The 20,434-nt window shown below is 36.9% G+C and overlaps 1 protein-coding gene across 4 annotated transcripts; it reads right to left on the bottom strand.

The window, feature by feature from the left end:
- Positions 1 to 1,596: 1,596 nt before the first annotated feature.
- Positions 1,597 to 20,215, bottom strand: sap30bp (SAP30 binding protein). 4 transcript variants are annotated; one of them, XM_052563902.1, is made up of 11 exons: positions 20,055 to 20,215; positions 19,221 to 19,339; positions 18,445 to 18,489; positions 10,964 to 11,006; positions 7,527 to 7,615; positions 4,540 to 4,631; positions 4,365 to 4,425; positions 4,219 to 4,270; positions 4,067 to 4,125; positions 3,840 to 3,921; positions 1,597 to 3,220 (listed from the first exon to the last, which is right to left on the bottom strand). In XM_052563902.1, the coding sequence occupies exons 1-11, from the start codon at positions 20,146 to 20,148 to the stop codon at positions 3,144 to 3,146; spliced, it is 813 nt and encodes a 270-aa protein (XP_052419862.1). In that variant the 5' UTR covers positions 20,149 to 20,215; the 3' UTR covers positions 1,597 to 3,143. The 4 variants fall into 4 exon arrangements, with proteins under 4 accessions (XP_052419862.1, XP_052419860.1, XP_052419861.1 ...); XM_052563900.1 differs by having other exon boundaries at positions 1,597 to 3,090; XM_052563901.1 differs by having other exon boundaries at positions 1,597 to 3,087.
- Between the last annotated feature and the right edge of the window lie 219 nt (positions 20,216 to 20,434).

The following is a 20,434-nucleotide window of genomic DNA, read 5'->3' as shown; positions in this document are numbered from 1 at the left end:
CAATGACTAACCCTGAAAGGGTTGTTTTTAACCCAGCATTTTTAGTGTATATTTATTTAAATATTATAATATGTAATAAGAAATCATCCAACGTATTACAGTTAAGTTGAGCCATTTAAAGTGGTAAATTGGGGAGTTCTACAGCATTAAAAACTTTAATGTAGATTTTTAAAAGAAATTAATCTTTATTTATTAAATTGATCAAAAGTGACAGTAAGGACTTATCAACTAAACACTGGAGTTTCAAAAGTATGTGAAAAATGTAAAGTTCGTGGCATAGAATCTTTTGAATACGTCCGAGAGTTTTACACACCGGTCCGTTATTGTGGCGACATTTCCATGCCCCAAAACATGACGCTGAACGATTGTTTGACATGTCGGTCAACTGGCCTCATGGGTGGGCCGTGGCCAATTAAAGCTGCCATGAAATCCAGACATTCAGTCGTCAGTCTGAAGGTCTGGCTACGCGAGACTAACTAAAAGGTAATACAGATCCTAAGAGTTAAGAGATATTTTGCTCACTGTAGAGGGTGTGCCATTTCATAATGTCTTTCATGCAAAATACATTTTGTCTCAAGAAGTTGTAAATAAATGACCAATGCAAATTCCAATTGTTAATTCCGGTCTCCATCTCGGGGGAAGTTTTTCTTCATCTGAAGTACTTCAAATCTTCATTTTTGGGTGGAGTATCCCTTTGTCATTAATCACTTACTCCTACGTCCTTTGTCAATAGTCTCCTCTGTGCAGATCACAGAATGCTGTATGCTCTTCTGTATCAACTGCTAAAAAAAATACTGTGTATTTTTCTAAAAGTCAGGTGTGCAACTTACTCTTAGATTCATCTCTGAGAATTTGATGTCTTGTATTGATTTGATTTCTTTTAACTTAGTAAGTAATTGGCATAATACATTTTTACCTGACTGATTATAAATTGTTACATTTGATTCTATTCTGTTTTACTTCGTAATTATTGATTTACACTGTATCTTTGTTACTTAATTGTTACTTAATTTCCTGCGTCAGGTTAGTAATGGACTAAAATTCAGCTGAGATGGAGCATAGGGTACACTAACTTTATCTTTAAAGATCCGACTAACACTTGGTATTAGATCAAGTGTACTTAGATTGTAAGGGCTTATAAGGAATATCCGTTTAAGTCAACTGAACTGGTTGTTCGACCAACCTAAATAGGGTGAGCCTAACCTCTTTAGTAATAAGACTGACAAGAATGTGACTGTATGATACGCTAAGGCCAAAGCAATATCTTTGATCAACATGAGCACCCGAATGAACAAGTACAATAATATTAAAGAATAAATAGAATAATCAAATATCAGAATATTAATAATTAGGAATGATCAAGCAACCAATTCGTATGACAATCTAAATTCAAGGTCATATTAAAATAGAGATTAGAATCAGATTAGAATTGAACTTAAATTGAGTTACATTGCACATTGAAAAGTGTGAACATGCAAGAAACCTTTAACTACCACTGTATACCTTCCCTTGGGCCAAGTACGTGGAACTGTTCTTTTGAACTTTCTATTCATCAAAGAATCCAAAAAAAATACACAAAAATAACCAGTAGAACTGTTTTTAACTGATGATAATTATCTTTAATTATAATTTCAATTGTAATATTTCACAATACTGAATATGCTGAACAAAAGACGATTCTTTCAGAAAACAAAAAATATAATACAAACACAGAACCTTTCTAAATGTTCTAAATGTTATTTTTAAATAAGTGTCTAGCTCAAGGGTAGAACCCACAACATTTTAATTACCAAGCCCAGATCTATAACCACTAGGCTGCACAACCATATTCCCAGCGGATGGTTTTAAATAAGACCAAACAAATCATCAATGAACCTCACTGCCCAGCATTTCTTAGCTAGAATGAAAGTCTGGAAGGTTCAAGTTTAAAATTAAAAAACGGTATTGGGTGAATATAAATTAGAGCTCCATCTAGTAAACACACACTATCTTCCAAATTCAGAACCTGATAGACATTCCTCAATACTACCTGACATCACAATATATGGCTGTTCTTCATTCCAGAGGCAGATCCTTTCAGATTTGAATTAAAGATAGCAATTAGTAATTAATGCAATAAAATTCAACAGATTTGTATTTATACAAAAAAACTTTTATTTTTACACTGCTGAGCTATAGAGAAGCCAGAGTCATTTTAATATATACATGTTAAAAAAAACTACTTGCATTGCTAAAATGACATAAAAATAAACTGTAAAAATGAACTTGCACCAAAATATAAGTACATAATAAATGCAATAATACAGTCAGATAACCCTGATTAGTTATTTTTATAATAAAATTACTCCTTAATGAATTAATCATCTTGTGATGTTTAATTGGTGTTCTGTGTGACATGACCTATCCAAAGCATTAAAATGGAAACACAGATAGTAGAGAGACCAGACTGAGTATATATTAAACATTGAATGATTACTGAAAAGAAAATTCTAATTCACTGATAAGCAATAAATTATTGCAAGTTTCAGTTTTCATACGTTGGACATGAAAGTTCAGATGGCTTCACTGCAACAGACACATATGATCGTTTTTACATACAAAAATCATGAATTCAATGGAAACCATCTGAGCTAAGACAACCAAGAAGTTTAAATCAAGGAATCAGCCATCAGATAAAGGTATATGAAACAGCTAGTCAAAACCACAAAACAGAGATGTCTAATACCAATGGAAAATATCCAGAATTTTCCATTTTCTGAAAAAGAGAAAACACCATCTATTCCAGTTGACAGACTGTTAAAACCAACTGTTGCTCAAGCAAAAACAGCAGAACTTATTATGTTTGCATGTGCAACAGCCATTCATTTCGTCTGGCAAACTGAAGTGAAATCCCCCAGCCTTTTGTGTGTCATTGCTTAGCTTTTTTGAGTATGGTTCCCACTGCAGAGATGACTGTGGTCTTGGTGCCGCTGGCTGTTGTGGTCACAGAGACGACTCCAGGGAGGGTGGCTGTGGTGGTGAGGAGGGTGGGTTGTGCCAGGGTCACTGGTACTGCGGAGTCCCACTTGCTCTTCCTCTTCTGAGCATCTGCTAGCTCATCGAACTCAAAATTAATTAAACTAGCACTAACAGTAAATTTGTTACTATAAGCTTGCATAAATGTCACATCCTTTTGAATTTCCAGGCAAAACTTTCCTGAGACCTTCACATAAAAATGAGCCTATAGGATTAAATTGACAAACTGGGAAGTTGAGCAAATGTCTGTTTTTGTTTTTTTAAGTTTCATTACTAGCTCTTCACACATTGACAATACAAAAGTTATTAAAACATGAACATTCACATATATAAAAATTACATATAGCCTCTTTAAATTCTTTATAAAAGACCACTTTATGTCAACTAAAATGCACACAATTGAAATATAAATAAAGTAAGATTTGGACAAGAAAATGAAAGAGATCTCATTTGGTCCAGTTTAGTAATTGATTTTGTAGATTTCATTGATTTGATCAATGTTTTTAGGAACTGGTACCATCTAAATATTGTCTTGCATATTATTACATTTAATATGTAATGATTTACTTATAAAAGAGACTAAATTTACATACATTCAGATTAAATATTAAAATATATTTTCAAAATTATAATTCAATAATAATAATTAAAAATTAAACAAAATATATAATAGTAATAATAATAGGCTAATAATAATTTATTCTTCTTATTATTGAAGGCTATTATAATAAGAGAGTAATTTATCTTGTTATTTTTTTCTTATTTTAAAGCAGCATTAAACCCTCAAGTCCTCATTATCTGTGTCAAACACACTTGTAGTGTACCTGTGGAAGACGCAGTTGTGTTCGTGGCCAAAGCTCCTGCATTTGTAGTGGTACCTTTTTTGGTGCCCGTCACAAATTCAATCTACAGAAACATTGGTAAAAAAAATAAAAAAATAAATAAGACCACACATTAAAAGTCGGTGATGTTGTGGCCCAGACAGTACAAACAAATGTTGTAATATAATTTTTATTTCTTTTTCATAAGTGGAGTGCCTCAGGGCTCTAACCTTGGTCTTTTCTTTTTTAGCTTTTTCCAGCTTATCCATCTCCACTTTCTGAGCTTTGGCTGTGGAGAGGACAGCACACAAACAGTTAACAGATGTAGTCATTTCAAACCTTATGAGTTTAAACGTCAAACATTATTTAGAGATAAACTTACCTAGTGACTCATAATACGAATCCTCTGACCAACCATGGGGATCAAACATGTCCTGTGGAGAAGTAAACACAAAAATATTATTTTTGTAACAGAATAATACACAACATGTATTTATGTGGTATTAACAGGTAAACACTACCACCTACTTTTGGATAATTGGTTCCGAGTTCGTCAATACCACAGAACTGGATAAGCTTCTCATAAATACTATAAACACAAACACAAGGTTAGGTTGCAAACAAATAAAACATTATCAAAAGTTAATTTACTTCATGTTATGTCTGGTGCATTGTGGGTCATAAACACTTCTTATCTCCAGACCTTGGATTGCGAAACTCTTTCTTCTTTTGAATATGGCTGTTTGTATCAAAGTCTCCGTGAAGCTTCCGCTCGTAAAGTTTAAAGATCTTTTCCTACAAACAGAAAAGGAATCATCATTAAGAATCATTATTTTCCCTTTCATTACTGATATTAAACACATGTATGATATTGCTAAATGAACAAACTCCATTTTAAGCCCACTTGGGTCCATTTTAAATGCAAAATGTGCTGTACCAAACAAGAGAAAAACTGCCTCTTTGCTCCAAGTGTTGTGAGACACGAAGAATGAATAAAGTCTTTGTGCTAGTGTGAGTTTCTAGAGCTAAAGGGTGATTTTTGACAACCAGACTCCAAGAAGCACTTGGAGATGTGCCATTTTCAGCTCCTCGATCCGTTTTCCTTCACATTCCAAGTAATCAAATAAATTGAAAAGTCCTTTGTTGACGGTTTAGACACTGATATTAGTTAATTTGTACAAAATGTGCAACAAGAACGTTAGCAGCAAGGCCAACTCAGATGTATAAGGAATGAGGATCATGTCTGAGCAGTGATTGAAGCATAGCCACAGGGACAGGATATTCATCATAACATGGAAAAAAAAAGAACCCAGCCCATCTATCAGTACTATGCTGTACTGTACTGGAGTGTGAAAACCACACCCTTGTTCACCTGTCCCGACAGCTCACGAGAGAGAGAGAGCTACAACAGGAAGTGGTAGGATTATTTGGATTTGATAAAAGATATGAATAAATACTACTGCACTTAAACGAACAAAATAATTATAACAAAAATACATTCAAATATGACCTTGGTTTCAACACGGTCTAACATCGCTGACCTCAAAAGTTTGCAACTCTGGACATGTAGTGACAACATGATGTAAGTTGCATGATTTAGGGCGAACTGCCAGTTCTTACCTCTGGGTGGGGCAAAACACCTGAAAGACACCTACAACTTTCCACCCCCTCAAGCCCTCCAGTGCCACACCCTGAGATAAAACATGTCAGCCAGGATCTGAACATGTGCTTTAAACAGCTTGCCAAGAAATAAAACAATGAAGCCATAAGAAATCTCCTTTTATGATGGTTGACAAGGAGCAGCAGCCCAACCAAAACAAAGCAGCTGAGAGAATGTTTTTCGGCTGCCATATGGGAAAAAAACAGCAGGAAACTGATACTGTTGATAAAAATGTGTTTGCATTAAATTGTGCCAATTTTTAAAAGATAAAAATAAAAATAAATCTGTTAATGATAATACACCAACAATTCAACCATTGTTTTACATTCATGTTTCTATTTGCATCTATTACAGTTTTCTTTTCTCTCTCACGCTGTTTTTCACAAGTTCATCAAACAACAGTCATCAATCACGGTAAGTAATGTCTTCTTCTCCTGCTATTGTTATTTGCACTGCTTGCCACATGTTCAGTCTACTGAAAGTGGTGACATTGAAAGTCGTAACATTTGGGAATTGTCAGACACTGTAAGATGCTCTGGTCTAGTGGTTGACCGATATATTGCCAAAGCCAATATATCAGCTGTTATTTGCATTTTTCTAATATCGGCATTGGCCGATAAGTTTTTCCTGTTTGGCAGATGCGTTCGAGGTGGGACTTTTATTTTACCAGCACTAAGAATGGCAGCGCCTGAACACACAGTGCTCACAATTTAAGTGTTCCTGTGGCTCAAGTGGTAGAGCATTGCTTAGCAATCGATTCACAGGGAACACATGGTAGGTAAAAAAATGTTAGCCTGAATGCACTGTAAGTCGCTTTTGCCGCATGTGAAAGCACGTACGTGATGGAAATTTACAGCTGATTACAGAACCGGCTTTACTGACAAGATGCACATTAAATATCGCATGTGATTTATCGTGCAGCTCTAGTTCACAGTGCATTAACTAATGTCAATGGACAACCTGTTATTTTAATTAAGTATTAATAAGTTAAAATTAACATAACCAATATGCACAATGCTGGCCTGGTAATGGTCAGTCGACAAGCTTTTTGATAGGTGAGACCAGGAATAACGGCGTTTAAAAGAACGGCGTTAGGTAACGACGTTATTTTTTCAGTAACGGGGTAATCTAACTAATTACTTTTCCCTTCGTTATAAGGCGTTACCATTACTGAAAGTTAAATGTGGTGCGTTACTATACATTGATTTAATAAACTATGCAATCCGAACGCACCTCTGGCTCACACACAGCGAGTGTGGCGGTGGGTTAAAAACGAGATAAGCGATTATGATTGGCTAAGGCAGAGTCATGTGTTTCATGGTAGCCAATCAGAGCCATTGTTTTTACACACATGCCGGCACAAGCGCCAGCGGCGCCAAACACACACACCCACGCAACAGCTACACAGAGATTCGCAGCAGTAGCAGAAATGGCGAGTAAGGAGCAATCCGATGAAAAGTTGGCATTTTCAAGGTGGAGATATAAGCGCTACTTCAAATTCATTGTGGTCAAAGGCGAGAACGTGCATGTAATGTGTAGCCTACATGTAATGTGTGACACACGCATCTACAAAGCTAGTGGCCCAAAACACTTTTCTTACAAAGATAATACTTGAAGTGCAGGATAAAACTCTTGCTGTCTTTTGACGTGCAATAAATATCGAAAGTTATGTACGAACACCTGTCTGTTCTACTCATTTCAACTGACTTGTGAAAACTGCTGAAAAAAAAATATATATGACATATAGCAACTTTTTTTTTTTTTTTTTTACAGTAACGCAAATAGTTACTTTCCCTGGTAACGAGTTACTTTTATTATAGAGTATTTCAGTTACTAACTCAGTTACTTTTTGGAACAAGTAGTGAGTAACTATAACTAATTACTTTTTTAAAGTAACATTCCCAACACTGGGTGAGACTAGTATCTATCAGAAAACAAGCACAGTGAACAAGTGCCCTCAAGATTTCTTTCATTGGAGCCCATGGCAGCAAGTCAAGAACATCTCAAACAGAATACAGCAACCATCTCACCTGCAGATGACTGGAACAGCGCCCGGGAGGTTCAGGAGGAATTCTGATCTCATCTGGAGACATATTCCGAACCTTCTCCGAAAACTGTGCTGTGAAGAAAGAAAAAAAAAAAAATACTCAAAGACAGCAAATACCTACAATTTACTTAAAATACTGCAGTGGAGTAATGACGGTGTAAATACAGCATGTGCATAAAACTAGATTTTTATATTTTCTCAAGAAAAAAGTAGTGCTCAAACATGCAAACTTGCTGTAGTTTTTTTCTCTCATGTTGTTAAAATGGAAGCTTATTTATTTTGTTTAATTTTAGTTATACATTTTATAATAAAATAAGATTATTTGTTATTTTTTTTTGATCGAAAATATAATTTTTTTGCCTTATTTATATAAACCAAGTTGTGCACTTACATCAGTTTTCTCTGATATATACTTTTACATATTTCATATAGGCAGAAATAAACTAATATAACTATATAAAAAAAAGCACATGAAGCACATTTTATATATAAATAAACATAGAAACCAACTGAGGAAAAAAATACTCCCATCAGTGGTATGAAGTTTCCAAACACAAACATTCTGGATTCTGTATGCAACTTTAACCTCAAGCTATATTTCTTTTTTTTTAATGACACTGAACTACTTCAATTTCGTAAGCATTTGCAATAATTTTTATTTTATTCCCTCGAACTAGAAGCATCCATCACTAGTCTTTGTCAGACGTCTCTCTGGAGCGAATTACCAAGAAATGGAATTTGTGGTGGCGTACACATGCAGCAGTGAACACTATTCAAACCATACTGGTTGGAACAGGCTACTGCCGACTTCTCTTTCACCTCAACTCCTCTAGTCTCAATCCCACACACTCCTCCTCCCCCATCTGCCTCTCTCACACCCCCTGGCTGCTGTTCCGGGCAAGTCTGAGGCAGTGACTGTGGGCCAAAACATGCCACCTTTTGTTAAAACGCATGCCAGACACGCACACACACACACACACACACACGCACACAGAAGCAGGGAAGGGCTGGGTGGGGCCCTCTAGATGTGGCATGCTTCCCTAAGCAATGCAGAGTATCTCACACAGACATAAAAATTTTAAAACAGGCCCTCTAGCAATGGAAACTTGCCGAGGTACTTCGGAAAGGTAAAAGCATTTTTCAGCCAGAACAGCCTTACGTAAACCGTACTTATGAAAAAAACCCTGTGGCAAAACAGATCATGCACACTTGTACTGTACTAACGGGTTAGAGATTTTATACTCCGTATTAAACTATAACGCATAAGTCATCTATAAATGACACCTCAAATTGTTATCAGAATTATTTTTCACCTGGTGGATGCTATAGTTACACTGAAGGAGGTACCTGTGTCATAAAGACTGCAACAATCCCCATCCACTGTTTTAGTGGCCTTGGTTTTGGAAATTATTTTTCCCATTTATTTTTTCCGTAGGGATTTTCAAGTAGTCTTTGCTAAAGCCATGAACCGTACCAACCAGCTACGAATTGAATAACAACATACATTTCAGACAACAAAAAAAGTACATTTACATTTATTATTTTATATCGTGTGGGCTCTTTTGACTGCAAGTGACCACCTAGAAACCACCCAGAACACCCTAGCAACAAAACCAGAACAACAAAGACAAACACCGCTCAAAAAACGTCAGTATTAAACTGTCAATTTATGAGACGAGAGAGTCTGATTATATTTGTGGCGGTCAAGGATTCAGCTTCATGAATTTGGTCTGAAAGCTGTGTTTTATTAAGCATTCAAGCATATCCTAACAATAACAGTGTGATTAGAGCAAAAGTGGTAGCAGCAGGCAGCAAGTGAGCACAGGAATGCTGGCAAGATGAGGGTCTTCTTAAAAACCCTCTAAAAACCCCACTGCTGCTTTCAGATTTTTTTTATCCCTGACCTGATTTACACTGTGATCTTAGAATAGTAGATCTCTCTCCATCGGTCTGTTTTTGTCATTTCCTCTCCATCAGAGTAATCATGCGTTGACTGTAAGTGACTCATTTCTCTGGCATCTTCAGGGTTGAGTGTCCACCCAGACAAGTGGCACAATCGCACACAAAGCCCATACACCAACTCCCATCTCAGAAAGAGTCCAAAAACGAGAAGGAGGGACAATTAGAGACAAATCTAAAGAACTTCTGTCTTGCAACCACAAAGACAATCTTTGAGTCTTTCCGACAAGACCTTTCTTTCTATGGTCTATTCTGATACTTGCACATTTTAACGAGAAGAAAAGACAAAGTGGAACGTTCAGTTACTCGCCCTAGTGTCTTGTTTACTGTACTCGTTAAAAAAAGAATATTCAGTCTCTAACTGCATCAGAAAGATATGCAGCATTATAAATACAAATTTTACACAAATTGTTAACAGCACAAATGTCCAGTGCAGCCTCCATGTGTTATGAATGTTAATAATGATGCACATTGTAAAGCTTTTTTTTTCCCACTCCCTCTATAATCAGGATGAAATAATAATACCAAAAAGACATTAATGTTGACGTATAGTATATTAAAACAATTTCCTGTTTCAACTTCATTTACAAAGTAATTCATAAGCAAGATTGGTGTGAGACTACCTCTTTCATTCAGAGCTGCTGTGGCACAGATACTTGCACATGACAGCTTTCAGTACAAGACAATTACTTTTTACAAATTTGAGTATAATTTTTTTTTATCAAATTAATGATAAAATAAATAAATAGGAGATGAATCACAAAGGCCTATTCACACCAAGGATGATAACTATAAAGTTTTAATAACTATTCTAAAGCGAAGAGAACAGTCAAGCCAATGACACAATTATAATATGATTATCATATTAAAATTGTGCCGTTGGCTTCACTGTTCTCTAATTGTGTTTTATAATTGTAATTATCATTATCATATAAAAGTATTAAGGATTCCACCTGATTTTAAAGTGCTTGAGCATTTAAAGCAGCACATTACAGAACTGCAAGTTGAGCTTATTATAAAAGGGGCAATATGAAGCACTTTTGCATCCCTGATTTTTTTTTATTGTCAGGATTAGATTTTTCTGCAAAATTCTCCATAGATTACATGATTACTAAAATAATAGCAGTCCTTAATAAGAAATCATTGTTGCCAGAATCAACCAGGACTATACTTATTAGGTTTAATAGAGAATTGATGATCCTGAGGTCTTACTATTACGTAATCAAACTAAATCACACAGTATTTCCATAAAACACGATTGAAGCAATCCAACCTGGATCACTCATTTCCTGGGCACAGTCAATACTCACACACCTCAGCCACTTTCTCACAAGGCGATTACACAATGTTTCCTGGAGCACATATACACATCTGTGCTCTCTACCTTATCGAAGCTAAATTTGGGAAAAATATTCATTTTGAAGATAATTTATGAGTATAATTTATTAATTTTATACTTACCAACAAGCTCATTGGGGTCTTTAACCTCAACTTCAGTGACATCCTACAAAAGAAGAAAAGGTCAAACATGCATAATTGAAAATCAATAACACATTTTACTTCGTTATGTCGTTTCAAGTCAGCATGTACGTATACATAAGATGAATTAAGACAGACCAAGTAAAATATTGGTAGAACGGATTAATACTTGGCCATTTTGACAACATCAGCATGGGCTTATAACAGTGTATGTTTGTTCTTTGTCGGGAAGTCGTGGCCTAATGGTTAGAGAGTCAGACTGGCAATCGAAAGGTTGTGAGTTCGAGTCTCGGGTCGGCAGGAATTGTAAGTGGGGGGAGTGCATGTACAGTTCTCTCTCCACCTTCAATACCATGACTTAGGTGCCCTTGAGCAAGGCACCAAACCCCCAAGACTGCAAATCGAATCATCATCCATGTGGGGAATGATATTCAGTCAGAACTCCTTAAGAAGGACTTCAGTGAACACTTTGAAACACTTCGATGACTCAAAGTTCAGTCGTTCATCAGTGGACCACTCCCAGCAAGGGGAACAAATATGTTTCAATGTTGCTTGGGCTGAACACATGGCTACAAAGATCTTGTAATATAAAAGGAGTGAATTTCATTGACAACTTCAATCTTTTCTGGGATCATAGACAATTGTTTAAACCGGATGGCCTCCACCCAAACAAACTTGGCGCTAGAGTGTTTAAGGACAATATCTACTTTTCCCTCCGACATCCTTCAGCAGAGTGTGTCAATCCATTCAGCACACACACACCGGGTCCGAGCCATCATGTGGTTGACATATCCCACAAGGACACTGATAACACCATGCAGCCAAAACAAGCACTGCTGATAGACACTATCCCGGCTGAGCCCTGCCCAAAGAGCTCCTCACAGAGTGACTGTGATGTATCAAATCATCTACAAGATTCAACACCCAGGGATGACTTTCTGGAAAACAGCCAGGGAAGCCAGGGCAACATATCACAGCCACCGGAAACAACAGAGACACAGCCCATCTCACCCGACACATTATCCCTTTCTCCAGCATCTCCACTTCTGTGCTTTTCACAGAAAATGGAGGAATTGGTGTATGCTGGGACTAAACTCTCTCACTCATTTGCTGCAAGCCTGCAGATATCAACAAAAAAACGGTGGGCCCCACAACCACCAAAGCCTGTGGTCCCTGCTCCTGCGAGAGCTCTTCGACCACTGCCTCAATGCCAGGGCCCAAACCCTCTATCTGCTGAAGGTGATCCAAAAACAACTGATAGCAGCTCTCAGTGATATGTGTCGGGTCCCCGCTATAATAACAGCAACATTCACAAATGTTTAAAGAACAAGCGGGAACCCAGTGTGCCTGTAGCTTTCTCCATTTCAGTTTTATCACGTGATAGAAAGTCTAAGGCCATCTCAAGCCGAAGGGCAAACTCATCTAATCTGCGGCCTATTATGCATCAAACTAAGATTGATGTAAAGACACAAAGCACAGCCATCAAGTTAGCATCTCTAAACATTCGCTCACTAAAAAATAAATAATTTCTAATCAATGACTTTATAACCACAAACAATCTGGATTTTATGTTTCTAAATGAAGCATGGCTTGAAGACAGCTGCAATGCAACAAGCAGCCCCTCCTAACTTCACTTACATAAGTGTCTGCAGGACTGTTAGGAGAGGTGGGGGTGTAGCTGCTCTATTTAAAGATGTCTATCAATGCAAGCAATTGTCATTTGGTCAGTACTTGTCTTTTGAATATCTAGGGATTGTGCTGAAAGGTGCTCCACGCATTCTGTTTATTATTATTTACAGGCCTCCAAAATACTCGCCAGCCTTGTTGAAGAGATCACAGAAATGTTATCAATGAATTCATCAGAGTTTGACTGTTTTGCTATTGCAGGGGATTTTAATATTCACATAGATAAAGAAGAAAACAAAACTACAAAAGAAATGATAACGGTTCTAAACACTTTTGATTTGACTCAGCATGTTCATGGACCCACACACAAAGGTGGACACACTCTAGACTTAATCATCAGTAGGGATCTAAACATTTCATCCACTGTTATTAAGGACATAGCACTATCTGATCACTTCTGTATTTTCTTTGATATTTTGATGTCTGCTACCACTGAATCTAGATCGGTCTCTGTCAAAAGGAGACGCATTAACGAGAACACAAGTGTACTATTTATGGAGGCTATATTAACATTAATTTTATACCAATATCTAATCTTCCTTTTATAGGCAAAATTATAGAAAAGTTAGTTTTTAATCAGCTGAACAAATACTTAAACTCAAATGGATACCAGGACAATTTTCAATCTGGTTTTCTACTGCATCACAGCACAGAGACAGCACTCATTAAGATAATTAATGATATTCGCTTAAATTGTGACTCTGGCAAAATATCGGTGCTGGTATTGCTCGATCTCAGTGCTGCGTTTGACACAGGCGATCATAACATACTGTACTACTAGAGAGACTGGAAAACTGGGTCGGGCTTTCTGGGATGGTACTCAAATGGTTCAGGTCATACTTAGAAGGGAGAGGCTATTATGTGAGTATAGGAGAGTCTAGTCTAAGTGGATGTCCATGACATGCGGAGTCCCACAAGGGTCAATTCTTGCACCGCTCTTGTTTAGCCTGTATATGCTCCCACTAAGTCAAATAATGAGAAAGAACTAAAATTGCCTATCACAGCTATGCTGATGATACCCAGATTTAGCTAGCCTTATCTCCAAATGACTACACTCCCATTGACTCCCTCTGCCAATGCATTGATGAAATTAATAGTTGGATGTGCCAGAACTTTCTTCAGTTAAACAAGGAAAAAACGTTTTGCATTTGGAAACAAAGATGACGTGTTCAAGGTGAATGCATACATTGGGTCTCATTCATGAAACACGAACAAAACAAATTTTTGTGTAAATCGCGTGGAAAGTGGTTTTGTCGTAAATTTTCGGATTTATTAAAACGTTCGTATTTTCCAAATGTTAGTTGGTACGAAAGAAATCTACACCTGCTCCCAGCCACGCGTAAATAGTGCGCTTAACGTCTGAACGTTTTGCTCATTAATACGGCTGCATTTTAATTCACCTTAATCGGGTACATATTTACACAGCATTTTGAAAAAAAAATTATATATAGTATTTACATACGGTTTTTCTTTGAACTTTTATTATGAGAGCCAATAATAGGATCTGTAATATGCTGCTAAACTTCCTTTTTTTATGACCTGATACGCCACTAGTACGCTTGAAAATAAAATGTGGCGTTTTGAATGAACTTCTAATAATAAAACTTCAATTTCTGCAGCTGAGAAATGTTTCTTTTTCAGCCGCTTTTGAGAAGACATGTTGATATCCTTCGTTTGGTGTCATAATATGATGCTCATATATAGTTGTCAGTCAGATTTATTAGGCGGGATTTATGGTAATTGAGAATGAGCGTGCACGCGCGTCCCATTTACGACTGATTGGAATTCATTAACACACACACACACATTTCACTATCACATCTGACGTTTACGAAGTTTTTGTGAATCAGGAGAAGAGTTTTTGGGAAGTTCTCTTTACGCACAAATCCCTCATATATTTACTCATATATTTACGAATGTTTCATGAATGAGATCCATTGACTCTAGGGGTCAAACAACTAAAAATCAAGTCAGGAATCTTGGTGTGATTCTGGAGACAGACCTTAGTTTCAGTAGTCATGTCAAAGCAGTAACTAAATCAGCATACAAAAATTAGATGTTTTGTTTCAAGTCAAGACTTGGAGAAACTAGTTCATGCCTTCATCACCAGCAGGGTGGACTATTGTAATGGGCTCCTCACCAGCTTTCCCAAAAAGACCATTAGACAGCTGCAGCTCATCCAGTTCAAGTTCACGTTCAAGTCTGCTTTATTGTCAATTTCCACATGTACAGTACATACATACAGAGAATCGAAATTGCGTTACTCTGAGACCCCGTTGCATACAGATAACATTAACATTAAAGCCTAAAAAATCTAGATCAAATATAAAATGTAGATACAACTATACAATAAGGGAATGTAAAAAAATGGCATATTATAAAATAAAAAATAGTCAAATGACAGATATCGTGTAAATCAATGAACTGAACAACAGTGCAGATAAAAGATTTTTAGTGCAAAAAAAAATCCCTGATTAAAAATATCTTATAAAGTCTGATTAAAGTGACAAGTGACAAAGGGGTCAAAAGCAGTTATTTTATTTAAATGACTGATGAGGTAGTGGAATGACGTCAGTTCCATGCTGAATGAGGTAGTGAGCAGACCAATGCTGCACAAAGTGACTAGTGCATGCCATCATATAATTATTGTGTTGGGGGGGGGGGGGGGTGTTCATAGTTCAGTGGTGCCTGGGGCAGAAGAGGGGAGGGGGGGCAAGTTTGTGAGGGAGTTCAGCTTCCTGACAGCCTGGTGGATGAAGCTGTCCTTCAGTCTGCTGGTCCTGGCCTGGAGACTCTGCAGTCTCCTCCCTGATGGCAGCAGACTGAAGAAGCTGTGTGATGGGTGAGTGGGATCACCTGTGATGCAGAGGGCTTTGTGGGTGAGACGTGTTCCATAAATGTCCTGGAGGGAGGGGAGAGAGACACCAATGATCTTCTCAGCTGCTCTCACTATGCGTTGCAGAGTCTTTCGGCAGGACGCGTTGCAGGCGCCATACCACACAGTGATGCAGCTCGTCAGGATGCTCTCGATGGTGCCTCTGTAGAAGGTGTACATGATTGGGGGTGGGGCTCTGGCTCTCCTCAGTTTGCGGAGAAAGTAGAGACGCTGATTTGATTTCTTGGCCAGTGCTGTGGTGTTTTCAGTCCAGGAGAAGTCCTCTGTGATGTGCACACCCAGGAACTTGGTGCTGCTCACTCTCTCCACAGTCGCACCATTGATGGTCAGAAGAACGTGCTGAGTGTGTGCTCTCCTGAAGTCTACAACAATCTCCTTTGTCTTCTCCACATTCAGAGAGAGATTGTTGTCACTGCACCACTTGGCCAGGCGGTTCACCTCACTTCTGTAGTTTGTCTCATCTTTGTTGCTAATGAGACCCACCATAGTCGTGTCATCTGCAAACTTAATAAAGAGGTTGGAGTTGTGTGATGGTGTGCAGTCATGGTTCAGCAGAGTGAAGAGGAGTGGGCTCAGCACACATCCTTGGGGGGCCCCAGTGTTCAGTACGCTGCTGCCAGGATTCTGACTAGAACCAGAAAATGAGCATATCACACCAGTCCTCAGGTCCTTACACTGGCTTCCAGTTACATTTAGGATGGATTTTAAAGTACTTTTACTCGTATATAAGTAACTAAATGACCTAGGACTGAAATATATTTCAGATATGCTCACTAAATATAAGCCAAACAGACCACTCAGATCATTAGGATCGAGTCAGTTAGAAATACCAAGGGTTCACACAAAACAAGGGGAGTCCGCCTTTAGTTACTATGCCGCCCGCAGTTGGAATCAGCTTCCAGAAGAGATCAGATATGCTAAAACACTAGTCACATTTAAATCTAGACTTAAAACTCATCTGTTTAGCTGTGCATTTATTGAATGAGCACTGTGCAATGTCCGAACTGATTGCACTATATTTTCACTGTTTTTTATTTATTCTATGTAAAATCATTTTCTAACTGTTTTATATTCATTTAAAATAAGTAATTTTTTTTATAATTTTAAAAGTTTTAAAATTGCGTATTTTATTCTTGTTATTATTTTTCTTCATTATCATTTTACTTTCTTTTATGTAAAGCACTTGATGAAAACAACACCACAGCGGAGAAGCCCTGAAAATTAAAACTGTGCATAAAAATACACCGTTCTCGTTTACACAGTCTCACACAGTGTCACTCAGCAACAGGATGTGCAGATGGAAGAATGGTCTCGTAAAAGCGCCCAAGTAGAAAATCTGTCTAGGACAGCAGAGAAAGAGAGATGTGACTCACTAAGAGATGAATCTCTTGTAGCCAAAAGCACAAATTCTAACAAAAGTCCATTCACTTGAAAACCCAGCATGGCAAAACAATGCGAGACAAAAAAAGGACCCATCTATCTCCACTGAGGCAGGGGCCTGCCCTAAAAGAGGTATTTTTCATTTAGATTAGCCTAAAAATGGGACCATGGGTTAATGGACCTACTTGCCATTTCACTGGCATGCACTTTTACAAGAGCGAAGACAAAAAAAAAAAAAAATAGTCTGAATCATAAAGTTATGACGCTTAAGTGGAGATTACAGCCTGCATTTAAAGGAATTGTTACTTTCATGTTATTCCAAACCCATATGCTTTTGTTTTTATGCAATAGGGGCATAAAGATTCTTCAAAATTCCCCTTTTAAGGTGATAAATGACATTCAAAAAACCATATCGTCTTGTTTAAAACAACAAGAGAGTGAGTAAATGTGAATTGTAGTTTTTGGGTGAATAACAATCAAAAGGACAAAAATGAACTGAACCCACATAAAAATAAATAAACTGCACCATAACTCTTATATTTTAAAAAGCCATTATTAAGCAATCAGTTTAATCAAATTATTCTATTACAAAACATGCTTTGATGCGCTTTAGCAACAGAATGACGAGCAGTGTTCTTTCTTTGGGGTGTGGCTCTAAATTTATCGCAAGCTGATGATAAAAAGTAATGTTAGTGCATGAAATAACTTGCCACTGCAGTGCTTTGCACATCTGAAATCCTTTTAGATGGAATTGGAATTTAGATTCTTGCTCTTGGAACTTATAATCAGAAAATGCATTATAAAACAACAACATAAATGTGCTTCTCGACACTTTCATGATAGTGCCATATGAATTCCATATAGACTACTATTGAAAAGTTTGGGGTCAGTAAGTAATGACAAATTAATTATTTTATTCATCAAGGATGTATTAAATTGATAAAAAGTGACAGTCAATACTTTTGTATTGTTGTTCTTTTGATCCATTTCTCAAAGAATACTGGAATAAAATGTTTGATTTTTACAAAATACGAAGCAGTACATATATGAAATGTTTCTTGAGAACCAAATCAATCACTGGAATAATGGCTGTTAAATAATTTTAAATCATACTTTTTTTTTGTTGTTGTTGCATTATTACTGTTTCGACTGTAGTTTTGATCAAATAACTTTTAAAAACATCTAATACATTCAACTGTCCCCAAAACATTTGAACATGTTTTGTACATTTTAAATGAATGTATAACAAAAGTAACCGTGCATAACCCTCATTTTCCATAAATATGCATGAAAACATTGAGGACATGCTGTATTACTCTCATATGAACCTTCTCTGCAAGTTCAAACACACATGTTGTTCCTCATTTGGAATGATGCTGTTTTGTGCTCCCTTGGTTTGAGACCAATCATAACACTGCAATAAGCTGAGGAAGGTGTGTCTTGGGTTTGATACCTTGAACCCCAGAGCAGTCAGATAGAGAATTTAGGTGGGGTCACATACCTTCAAATCATCTTGGGTCCGCCCCGAGTCTGACTCCTCCTCTTCCTATATAAACACAAATTAACAAGGGTCACCACAGTCACATTAAACCCAAAAGCAAACTCAAGAGCTCCCCCTACAGGTGTACAAAGTTTCAACCATGGAGCTCTGAGAATGACTGTGAATAGTGTTCTGAATGTGGACTTTTTCTGATTAATCTAATTATAGTTGATATCATACCAGTTATATAGGTGATCCAATATCAATTATAGCCCATGCCATATAACATCCTTGACACAGAGAGTACGAAATGGCATTAATCAAATAATCTTTTAGTTTTTTTTAAACAAAGCAAACATTTAACGTTTGATTTAAAAAATATATTTCTACCAAATATCAGAACTATTAAATCATAACCTTTATTCAACAAATCAGTGTTTTGCTAAATTATGGAACTTTTTTTTTTACTTTTATATGGCACGCCACTAATCCTATTAGCTGTCAAGAACAATGTGCATTAAAAACTGATAAAAATGTGTATATACTTTATAATTATCTGAAACAATAAAAAAAAAATTTATTTAAATGTTCCTTTTTTTATAAAGAGGCCTGAAAAAAATAATAATTATATACATATATATAATTATTATTTTTTATCATATCACTTGATTTGAGAGATATATAAGATAAGGTCCAATAAAAATGTGAATTTTGTGAATTACATTCCATGTGAATGTAATGGTCTGACACTTCTAGAAAACCCCTGGCCTGAACTGAAAGTTGTGGTTAAGACTGACCGAATTTCTGGTGCTGTCATCATCACTGTCTTCATTCCCAGAGGGCTTCTCATCTGCCTCCTCCACACGACTCACATCATCCTCTCCATAACCAGCCCACACCAATCCACCATGAGATTCTGACAGACAAGCATAAAACAGCTCTTTCAATTCCACTGAGGCCACAGTTACAACTGTATACACCATAATTAGTTATTAGTTATTGTTGCTACTGTAAATCCATAAAACACTTATATGAGATCTTTTGTTATAACAGCTGAGGCTAACTGTCCTGTCAATGAAGGTTACAAGAGTAAAGTTACATAGTAGAAGTAGTAGAAGAAGAAAATATATATTTTTTACTTCAACATTAAGTAAATATAGCAGAAATAAATACGTTTTACATGAACTGCCTTCTACAAAACTCAATAGTCAACTGTTCATCATAACAGCATCCGTACAACACGTGACGCTTTTAGATGGGATAATTGTGCCTTTTGCTCTTCGTTTTGCACTTTGCAGACGGTCCCAATCCTGTACTTTTACATTATAAGGTCTATCAGTTAAAATACCTTAAGGTAGATCAAAACAAATAAAACACATTGTGCGTTCTTTTCTACATTTGAAAACAATAAGAACATAGTATGTTTCTTTAACGTACGTTAAATCGTTAAAGAACTACTGAAGATTTCCGAGGGTGAATTTCTGACAAAATGTCAAACGTCGAATCAACTTTATATCGGTCACTAAGATTTATAGCGACGCATAACGTTACATCGACAACAAAGCCGCCAGCGTTACAAAGTCCCAATATTAACATGCTTTTCCTAACACTAACGTAATTAGAGTTTATACCTTGATCATCTGTGTCTGGATCAGAATCCTGCTCAGAATCATCTCCATAAGCCGCTAGTGAAGTGAGAATAGCATTCTTTTTACCGCTCGCCATCTTCTGCGCTGGCGCACAATAATGACGTCATGCTATATTCAGTGTGCGCATGCTTAGCGTTTTGAAACGCGCGACGCGGGGAATACGCAGATCTGTGTGGTTGCCATAGGTTACCACGAAGCTTTTGGAAACTTTGTTACCACTTTCAAGTAAAAGAACCACAACTAAAAATAACATAATGGTCGTATTTGTTACATCCGACGTTATACTGACAGTGGAAATAGTGAGTTTAATGAAGTTAGAGTGAATATGCCCCCAAACGGAATAAAAGTGCTAACGTTACTCC

This window comes from Carassius gibelio, chromosome B8, assembly GCF_023724105.1.
Source record: "Carassius gibelio isolate Cgi1373 ecotype wild population from Czech Republic chromosome B8, carGib1.2-hapl.c, whole genome shotgun sequence".
Classification (NCBI taxonomy): domain Eukaryota; kingdom Metazoa; phylum Chordata; class Actinopteri; order Cypriniformes; family Cyprinidae; genus Carassius; species Carassius gibelio.
The sequence above is the reverse complement of the archived record's forward strand: the minus strand, read 5'-3'. Positions and strand labels throughout refer to the sequence as shown.

Excerpts from the sequence above, each read along its gene's own strand:
- sap30bp (XM_052563900.1), bottom strand. The coding sequence starts at position 20,148 with ATGGCGAGCGGTAAAAAGAATGCTATTCTCACTTCACTAGCGGCTTAT. Across the intron at positions 4,271-4,364 it reads TCGGAACCAATTATCCAAAA|GACATGTTTGATCCCCATGG; the intron begins GTAGGTGGTAGT and ends ACTTCTCCACAG. Across the intron at positions 3,922-4,066 it reads CTAAAAAAGAAAAGACCAAG|ATTGAATTTGTGACGGGCAC; the intron begins GTTAGAGCCCTG and ends ATGTTTCTGTAG.